General features: G+C 42.4%; 1 protein-coding gene across 1 annotated transcript; it reads right to left on the bottom strand.

The window, feature by feature from the left end:
* Positions 1–7,940: 7,940 nt before the first annotated feature.
* Positions 7,941–10,006, bottom strand: LOC124005721 (transcription and mRNA export factor ENY2-2). Its single transcript, XM_046315211.1, has 5 exons — positions 9,889–10,006; positions 9,438–9,515; positions 9,272–9,342; positions 8,523–8,597; positions 7,941–8,387 (listed from the first exon to the last, which is right to left on the bottom strand). The coding sequence occupies exons 2-5, from the start codon at positions 9,503–9,505 to the stop codon at positions 8,314–8,316; spliced, it is 288 nt and encodes a 95-aa protein (XP_046171167.1). The 5' UTR covers positions 9,506–9,515; positions 9,889–10,006; the 3' UTR covers positions 7,941–8,313.
* Between the last annotated feature and the right edge of the window lie 325 nt (positions 10,007–10,331).

Genomic DNA, 10,331 nt, shown 5'->3' with positions numbered 1-10,331 from the left:
GTAAGGCCTGTTGTGCATAACCATTATCACCACTCATCTCTCTCTCTTTCTCTCTCCTCTCTCTCTCTCTCTCTCTCTCTCTCTCTCTCTCTCTCTCTCTCTCTCTCTCTCTCTCTCTCTCTCTCTTACTCTCTCTCTCTTACTCTCTCTCTCTCTCTCTCTTCTCTCTCTCTCTCTCTCTCTCTCTTACTCTCTCTCTCTCTCTCTCTCTCTCTTACTCTCTCTCTCTCTCTTACTCTCTCTCTCTTACTCTCTCTCTCTCTCTTACTCTCTCTCTCTTACTCTCTCTCTCTCTTACTCTCTCTCTCTTACTCTCTCTCTCTCTCTCTCTCTCTCTCTCTCTCTCTCTCTCTTACTCTCTCTCTCTCTCTCTCTCTTACTCTCTCTCTCTCTCTCTCTCTCTCTCTCTCTCTCTCTCTCTCTCTCTCTCTCTTACTCTCTCTCTCTCTCTCTCTCTCTCTCTCTTACTCTCTCTCTCTTACTCTCTCTCTCTCTCTCTCTCTCTCTCTCTCTCTCTCTTACTCTCTCTCTCTCTCTCTCTCTCTCTCTCTCTTACTCTCTCTCTCTCTCTCTCTCTCTCTCTCTCTCTCTCTCTCTCTCTCTCTTACTCTCTCTCTCTCTCTCTCTCTCTCTCTCTCTCTCTCTCTCTCTCTCTCTCTCTCTCTCTCTCTCTCTCTCTCTCTCTCTCTACTCTCTCTCTCTCTCTCTTACTCTCTCTCTCTTACTCTCTCTCTCACTCTCTCTCTCTCTCTCTCTCTTACTCTCTCTCTCTTACTCTCTCTCTCTCTCTCTCTCTCTCTCTCTCTCTCTCTCTCTCTCTTCTCTCTCTCTCTTACTCTCTCTCTCTCTTACTCTCTTACTCTCTCTCTCTCTCTCTCTCTCTCTCTCACTCTCTCTCTCTCTCTCTCTCTCTCTCTCTCTCTCTCTCTCTCTCTCTCTCTCTCTCTCTCTCTCTCTCTCTCTCTCTCTCTCTTACTCTCTCTCTCTCTCTCTCTCTCTCTCTCTCTCTCTCTCTCTCTCTCTCTCTCTCTCTCTCTCTCTCTCTCTCTCTCTCTCTCTCTCTCTCTCTCTCTCTCTCTCTCTCTCTCTCTCTCTCTCTCTCTCTCTCTCTCTCTCTCTCTCTCTCTCTCTCTCTTACTCTCTCTCTCTCTCTTACTCTCTCGAATAGATGATGAGTATTTCTTACCGTATCTCCGACTCAACACCGTCACTGTCAACAACATCAGCCGCCTCCAGGCTGTGTTACGGTAATGCTACGGCACGTGTCGAGATATCTGGCTTATTGCACCGTGCCCCGTCAATGGCGTCACAGCCGGGCCGTAAAACACACGCACCTCCTAGAGGCCAGAGACTTTTTTTATTGCAGGTGCTTTTCCTCCAGTTTAGACACTAAACACTGGAATCTTATCAGCTGATTAGCGGTGCTCAGGAATATATGCTAATGATTAAAGACAGGAGTGACATAACCACAGTTTTGGCGTGAATTCCAGTCAAGATGCTAAATGAATACAATATCACAGAGTTGTTGTTAGAAATCCTTCAAACCACGTTGACCTATGTTATGTCGACCTGGGGTTTGAAAGCGAGAGTAAACAAGGTCATAACTGCAGTCCAACCGAGTGTTGTTGTTTGGATCTTCCCCTGTTGTTCCTAGGACAGACATAACATATGGTAGTAGGAACCAGGAAGCATTTCTTCTTTCCCAAGCTTGTCTAAGAACCTCATAAAAAGCACAGGACATCCTGCGGTCGTTTAATGACACGGCACACATTGTAATCAAATGAGTCAAATAAACACTCCTAGTCATGCCATCCAATAAACTGTGTCTACCTAAGAATCACATTGTTTTGGATCTGATGAATGATTGTAGCATGTAGAGGGATGCTGCTCCGGGTTGAAGGACACACACACACACACACACACACACACACACACACACACACACACACACACACACACACACACACACACACACACACACACACACACACACACACACACACACACACACACACACACACACACACACACACACACACACACACACACACACACACACACACATTCGCAGCAAAACCAATATGCGACATATATTGGATAAAAGAGATATTTTGACACGAGTCATGATATTAAAAAAATTGCAAGAAGACAGCTAAAGTAGACAGCTAACCACAGCAGTCGTACAGTAAAGCATTTTTGGTTTATTCTTAAAACTTTCATATCTGATTTAGGGGCACTCATTTATTCTATGTATTCTCAACGAGCGGGCAGAAAGGGAAAGCTAGTTAGAAGCTTTGTTTAACCAGGAGAGTCTCCGTGGGTTATCTGTTATGCATCGCCATCGTCTGGTTGAAATGGGTGGTTGCTACTTTGGTGTCAGTTCTAAGCATTTGTTTTTCAGTGGCTTATAATTGGTATTGAGACATAATGTACGAAGACGTTAATGTGTGTTTCTTGGAATCAAACAAATAGTTGTACGCCAAATACAGCAAAACACCAAATTGGCTTAAAAGCAGTGTGAGTTCCACAGTAGAGCTCAAATTAGCATAAACAGATGTCTCACAAATCTTAATAATGTGCCTGAAAAACATTTCCCTGAAAAGGTCAACATGTTGACATTGTTCTCTGATAATTATAACGTCTGTTTTTCATTAAGCATTGTTTACAGAAATGGTCCCATTCATAATTGATTTAAATGTTATGTTGCTTTCTTGAGGATATGGCAATAAAATTGTCCATGAAAATGCCATAGTTTCAGCTGGGTAATATAAGCTGTTAAAACATCGACTTCAACATTGCGACTTGAGAACAATACAGTCAGAAAGATCCAAATCCTACACTGTATTACTGAGTAGTAAAGTAAATACCACTCCATTAATCTTTGAATTGATATACTGTATCTTATGTGAGTAACATTGACTATGATGTATATGGTGCTGCATCTCTTCGGGTTCCATACCAGTAATCACTTTAATTGTTGCTATAGATATACACATAGCCCCCCCTCTCTCTCTTTGTCTCTCTGTCCCTCTCTCTCTGTCCCTCTCTCTCTGTCCCTCTCTCTCGCTCCCTCTGCTCTGTCAGACCCTCCTGTGATTTAAGGAACCACATAAAGCCTCCTGGCTACTGTTATGACCCAGATTACACCGCTGCACTCACAGTCACATGCTTTGGCTGCCTCTGTTGTCTGGGAGCACATGGCAGGCCATGGTGTTTGCCTGCTCCAGCTGAGAGGAGATAACCCATTGGGGGTTTTCCCATGATGATAACTAGACTGTTGCGGGCAGTGGAGGCAGTGGATCAGGGCCTAAACTACTGCTCCCACCCCTCCTCCATTCCCTTTCACCTCCTCAAGTCACGATCCGGGGGGAGACAGAAAAAGTGAGAGAGAGAAAGACAGAGAAATAGGGTTCCACTGATAGCGGCTGCATAGCCACTGCCACTTCCTTTGATCACGTCGCTGTGGGGAGCGGTGGGGGGGTCGTGTGTCGCTGCCAAAGGTCAGCAATATATTACACTCCTAAAAGTGATTACTGAAATTCTTAAGTGAAGCCATTCTGCTGCCAGGGCATGCTGTAATCCCCCGTGGCGTTGTCTGGGATGCATGAGGGCCTCCAAGGATCCTTGCGACCGGGCCGGCCGGCTGCAGCCTCTCTCTGGTGGTTTTTATCAGCACAGAGCGAGAGCGAGAGCCCCAACATGGAAACATGAGGTATCCAGTTGCAATATCAGCGAGTCAGAGAGGTAGTGTCAGGAAATAGAAAACGCACACACTTCAAAGCGCAGAGCCGCAGCAAATGAAGCTGGAGCATTGGACATGACAGTAAGTGCCCTTTACATCAGAAACAGGGTAAACAATGTCTGGTTTATGTTTCTCTCCCTAGCTCTGTTTTGTTGCACGGAGACCCCCCAGCTTTTCCGCCTGCACACTGCTATGCTGTAGGTAGTGTACTAAAATGGGTGAATGAAATGTTTTAGACTGAGCAAATCATTGATAATTGCGTCAATTGAGTTGTAATGGGAATATACTGCAGCTAAACATTGCAATTTGCCACCCGTGTGTATTGTACTAAAGCAGTGGAAAATCTGACTCTTGAAAGTAATCATTTGAGGACGGTGCATGTCTCTGTAATGTACAGTCATAGGCTGCAATACAAGTTCTCCCAATCCATTAGGTGTAGAAAGTAAAGCAACCTCACACAGGTTTTAACAATGAATGACCAATTTAGGCCTAGTCCATTAGAATCGCTTATAAAAAAAAAGGAAGTGATGCCTACGCTGCCTACTCATTTATTTGTGTGTGTGCGTGTTTATGTTTATGAGAGCGCACCCGGACACGCGAGTGTGTGTTTGTGTGCGCGCGTGTGTGTGTGTGCGTGTGTGTCTGTGCGTGTGTGTGTGTGTGTGTGTGTGTGTGTGTGTGTGTGTGTGTGTGTGTGTGTGTGCGTGTGTGTGTGTGTGTGTGTGTGTGTGTGTGTGTGTGTGTGTGTGTGTGTGTGTGTGTGTGTGTGTGTGTGTGTGTGTGTGTGTGTGTGTGTGTGTGTGTGTGTGTGTGTGTGTGTGTGTGTGTGTGTGTTTATGTTTATGAGTGCGCACCCGGACTCGTGTGTGTGTGTGTGCGTACGTGTGCATGCGTGTTGTTGTATGTTTGCATTCATGGGTGCGTGCGTGCGTGCGTGTGTGCCTGCATGCGTGTGCCCACATGTGTACAAGCGCATGAGGACACCTACCGAAAGAGCTGAGACGAAGCCAACATGAGCTAAACAAGAATTATGTGGTCATGCTCTATGGAACTTAATACACATTTGCTGATCATTACCTAAGATTGCTTTGTGTTAACTTTGGCAGGCCTGGCTTTGGCTTTTACCATTGAAAGGGATGATGTATTTCCTCTTATTTAGTATTTGCACTGGGCTACTGAGTGGGAAGAGAAAGCGAGAGGAGGTATGCCTGTGACTGGACATGGCCGTGCCAGGAATAACAGAGCGGACCTCGCTCCTTAGCCTCATTAGCGTGTGGAAAACGGGTCCCAGAAGACACAACAGGGTGTAAATACGGTTAAAAAGCCCTTCAGACTGCAGTTAACCCCATGCCAAGTTCTCCCTCTTTCCTTAGAGCCAGAATGAAAATGGCATTGAGCACGAGCGTTGGGCTCGAAAAGAGTTGTAACCCATGTTGCAAGGTCTCATAAATTTAAGAGAAGGAATTCAAAGAGAATTTCATTGAGCATAGCATTCACACATGCTGATACTATAGAAAGTCAACACCGTATAGGATCATGGGAGTTTGCGACTTTTCGTGACCTTTTGATTAGGGGGGGGGGATGTCTACATTAGACTATTTATTTTCTGTGCTTACGATGCTTATGCAATACTAGTAAGCCTACCTTCCATTGAAAAAAAGAACATGTTCACCACCCAAAGGGCATCCAGCCAACTTGACACAACTGTGGGAATCATTGGAGTCAACATGGGCCAGCATCCCCATATTCAATATTAGGAAGGTGTTCCTAATGTTTGGTGTACTCAGAGTAGATAATACATTCTAAATCTATATTATAATCATTTTAACACACATACATACACTGAATTGTTTTACCATTTATGTAATCCGATTCAACAAATGTAATTACAAAACTCCAGTGTGGAAAGCTATACATTCTAAATCTACATAACTTCTATGATGGAATATTGACATTACAGTTGTTTACTCAGATCACATAAATGCTAAAACAATGAAGGGCATGCGTTGTTAAAATGATTATAATACATATTTTGGATTGACCAGCATACCTTCCTATTCCGTCATCCATGTTAAAATTATTATTTAATTTCACAGTTCTCTTACGTGCTTTGCCTTGCTGTCATGTGTGGATTATTTTATAATGTTACTGTACCTCAGTTCTGTTTGTACTGTAAGAAATGTGTTTATGCCAATTACTTGTTGCCACACACACAAGTGATAAAAAGCCCTTTTGTCAAGTGAACAACAAGACAGATATTGGCGATGTTTTGGGATGGTTAGTGAAAGTTTTAGTCTAAACTGAATAGGTGGGTATTGTTTATAGTAGGCCTACTATTTGTTTACTTAAAGGGATACTTTGGGATTACAAACAGCAAATATGTTTCAGAACCAATAAACTTACCCTTGATGTTTATTGGACTCTTATACAAGTATTCTCTCCCTTCTCCGCCAAATCCCATCTCCTACACACACACACACACACACACAAACGCACACGCACACGCACACGCACACACACACACACACACACACACACACACACACACACACACACACACACACACACACACACACACACACAATTGTCCTTTCTCTTTTTTTCTTTCTCTGCACAGCCACTGCTTGATATCTCCATCAGTGCAGATGGCGTCATCTCAGCCTTGTGGTGCTCTTTGCTTTATGATTGGTCTCTCAGAGGCCGCTGACACGCCACACAGGATTCCACCAATTAGTATGCAGGACCTCTGAGTGGACGAATAGGCTCCATCTGGTGTTGTTTACTTTTGTCTTTTACAGTTCAAGCTTTATGATCTAGCCTATGTCCTTCTTTCATTTGAGAAGCCATTCAGATCTTTTCATCTGGTTACTGTTCAGTATCTCGGCCTCGTCAACAGCACTGTGTGGGTCCAGAGTCGAGAATGGAGTGAGAAAGTAAATAGAATCTGTATGATAGTAAATGTGTCACTCACCAGTAATTCTATAGGCAGCGCAGGGCCAGTTAGCGTGTTGAACCCTTTATATATTGGGGGCCCAGCGAAATTGCCCTGACGATAACATGGGGATTGATGTTGGCCATTAAAAGAGCCAGCTAGAGTTCTGAGCTCGGGCCTGGGGGGGTTACAGGCAGGCAGCCTCCCTCCCTGGGCCAGCAGCACTGTATATCAGCATGTTGTCACATGGGCTGATGTCACGGCAGGTCCTTCGGCTAAGAAAACACTCTTCAGTAGGTGACCAGTGCAAAGGCTCACTCACTACCTGGTAATGTGCTACTCATGCCGAGCAGTGCCCTGCACGGGTTCACAGCCATTCAAAAAGTAATCTTATAGCCTATTTGCTATTCCTGGTCTGTAACAAGAGTGGTTTAAACAAAACAAAGTGATCCGAGTCATCTTGTGGAATTGACTAAACTATAAAACAGATCAGAGCCTTACAAGCTAATCTGTGAAAATGTATTTTACAGATGTGATATGAAGTTTATACAGTTGTGTCCAGAATGAGAAAGGCTTACATGGATTGTCTATTGTATTTAAAGTAACAGCCGGGACATTGTAGAGAGGGGCCGTGGCCAACTTTTTACAGATTTCCTTTATCCATCACACCATGGAATAACTTTTGTTTCTGAACTTGTCAACCCAAGGAGTCTCTCACATGAACACTTGCTCATTTCACACACTACACTCACAGGACCTTGGAATAATCTGAAAAAAGCTATTTGTCCCTTGGTGCATCCACATGAGTTATATCTCTCCCTGTGAACACTCGTGTTTATCTTTTCGTAATCTCCCCCTCTCCATCCCAATCGCTCCCCCGTCAGGACCACTCTGTTACTCTAGGAAGTAAAGCAGCAGTAGGGTCGTCATTATGGGAACATGTATGTTTGTTTATAAGCACAGGGGATGTAATTTAGTCAAAGGACACCTTAAGTTTCAATGCACCACTGTAGTGTGTTTCAGATTACCAAGGTAAATTTCCCATACAGCTCCATATCTTGAGTTTAAGTACATCATTTGATTCTTTATTGTGCATATTATTTTACAGTACCTCTAGTATGAGATTAACTACTGGCCAGATACTCAATTGAGTATCTGAGTATTACATGAGTTAAATCTACAAAGTTAATCTACACAGACCGACTGTAACACAGTCTAAAAGATTGAGTGTCATTGCAAGCCTTCTTTCAAAAACAAAACATTGCATTGAACTTCGTACAAAACCCAGAACCAGCTTTATTACCAACTCCTCTCAAAAGCATTTCTCTAATGACAAACCAACTCAAAATGAGAAGACAATCCACAGATTAAAAACAGCATAGAATGTTATGTATTCCAATACAACGTACAGTTATTGACACATGTTGACTCGTTGCATCATGTAAAGAACTGCCGGCGGTGAAAAACAGACATCTTTCATTCTTAAAATCGGACATTGAACAAACTAATTGAATAAGTCTAAATCATGATGGATGATTGCATCAAATAGCTAGTAATAACAGCACGATGGCAAAAAGAAAACAAGCTCGAAAAACTCTGATAGCAAAAGTTTTTTTTTTTAAAGGTCACGTTGGTTCCATTATGTGGCATGCTGAGCCAGGAAGGCTCTTATCCTCTGCAGCAGCTCCTTCTTCACACTATCAGGCACCAGAACTGAGGAGGAAATAAAGATACAGTATTCGGTTTGGGTTTTGATAGTTGTGTCAAAGTTCAACTTTTTTGAAAGTTATTGAACAGAGGGATGAGAAAAAAGGTACTGTATACACAACAACAAAAAGGCCTAAATACCTCTTCCTTTAGGGGTGATTTCGACCACAAGGTCCTCGACGGTCACATGCTCCAAGCCCTTTTCTTTGATGACATCTGCAAACAGTTACTTGATGAGTGGCATGATGGTTACAGTTTTGCCCCTCAGATTTGCCCTGGTTAAAAATAATAAAACAATTATTTTGTTTAAAATGTTGTTGTTCTCTGTCATACTACTAGCCACTTAGCAATTTATGAAGTTGGCTTTCGCTAGCCCAGATATATTCTCAATCTCATAACTAGCTGCCAAGAGCCATTTCAGGCTATAAATGAAGTTAGAGTAGCTAGTGTGTCTAACTATTTTAAACAGCATGCCTGCTGGCAAGGTTGGTAGACTTTAGAAAAGCAAGCAATTACAAAATGAACTGAATGAGACTCACATTCCTTTCAATAAATAATATGCCATTTAGCAGACGCTTTTATCCAAAGCGACTTACAGTCATGTGTGCATACATTCTACGTATGGGTGGTCCCGGGAATCGAACCCACTACCCTGGCGTTACAAGCGCCATGCTCTACCAACTGAGAATTTTAAGCAGAGATGCATATTCAGTTAAAAAAATTAAAAAATAAAGATCAGACAGGGCAATACAGACAGATCAAGAGATTTGATGTGCAGAAAGATATCAATATCATTTTTACATAGAATTAAGCATAATGATTGCTGGGGGAAAAAAATTGTGTTTTAGGTGTTTGAAAAAATGCTAAATTCTCCTTTGCAAAACTCTTACCTTTACAATGAGCTTTCAGCTGATCCCTCCATCCGCATTCAGTGAGTTTAGCTCTGAGCAACTCCTTCAATCTGTTGTTCAACCAAAACAAGCAAGAACAGTAGTGACCATAGAGTTGATCTGTCTTCTAATGACGATTAAATAGACATTTGTGAAATGTTCTTACCGCTCTCGTTCACCCATCTCAGTTAATTTCTGATTAATTGTTGCTCTCATCTTGGAATCTTTGCTCATATTCTTTTAGCTGCAAAGGTGAGATTCAGAATGAGTTTATGTTGTGGTGTTAGCTAGCTAGCTTTCATGAGTCAACTGCTGAGGCAGGGATCAATTTAATAGTTAACGTTAACTAGCTACTGTAACAGTCTACAAACAAGGTGGACAGCTGTCTATCATGAAAAATGTTAAGATTTGGGCTGTAGATAACATTAAATCACTCCTCTTTAGAACAAACTACGAGCAGCATAAACCATTGCTAGGCTTTACTTGCTAGCTATATGCTAACTGTTGACAAGCTAACGTATTTCTGACATTAGCCAGGCAAACAAGCTCGTTCACTATCTGATAATTGGAGATAACAAGCTACATCGCTATCAAGGACGTATAAATCTCACACTTGCCCAAAACGTTCGATGAAACGTGCATGCTGTTGTACACAGTGCCAATAAAATTAGAACTGGCGAGCTAGTTAGCCACAGCTAATTGTTGTGTCCCACAATGAATAAGGACCCCCAGGAAACCGTTGATACCAGAAAAGGTTCCTAACTTTTAATGAAGTACTATCGTTATGCCACTAGGTGGTAGCGTTGAATAAGAACTCGGATTATAACATAGACTCAACTCTTACAGAGTGATAACGTTACATAGATGAGATCAGTGGAGTTTTATGTTCTTACAATGCCTCTTATTGTACATGTGACCATGAAGTGCTGTTTTTGGCAAGTATTAGATGGTTGCTCAATCCTAATAATATTCGATAAGAAGAATAACCCTGAGTCTAGGTTAAGATTATTTTATGAAATCCTGAAACTCCATAGTTGAATGCACTGATCGTCAGTTTGGA

This window comes from Oncorhynchus gorbuscha, linkage group LG19, assembly GCF_021184085.1.
Source record: "Oncorhynchus gorbuscha isolate QuinsamMale2020 ecotype Even-year linkage group LG19, OgorEven_v1.0, whole genome shotgun sequence".
Taxonomy (NCBI): Eukaryota; Metazoa; Chordata; class Actinopteri; order Salmoniformes; family Salmonidae; genus Oncorhynchus; species Oncorhynchus gorbuscha.
The sequence above is the reverse complement of the archived record's forward strand: the minus strand, read 5'-3'. Positions and strand labels throughout refer to the sequence as shown.

Bases quoted from the DNA above. Each gene is read 5' to 3' on its own strand.
- LOC124005721 (XM_046315211.1), bottom strand. From the start codon at position 9,505: ATGAGCAAAGATTCCAAGATGAGAGCAACAATTAATCAGAAATTAACT. The intron at 9,343-9,437 runs GTAAGAACATTT...GTTGAACAACAG, and splicing joins GAGATGGGTGAACGAGAGCG to ATTGAAGGAGTTGCTCAGAG. The intron at 8,388-8,522 runs GTATTTAGGCCT...TTTCCTCCTCAG, and splicing joins AATCACCCCTAAAGGAAGAG to TTCTGGTGCCTGATAGTGTG.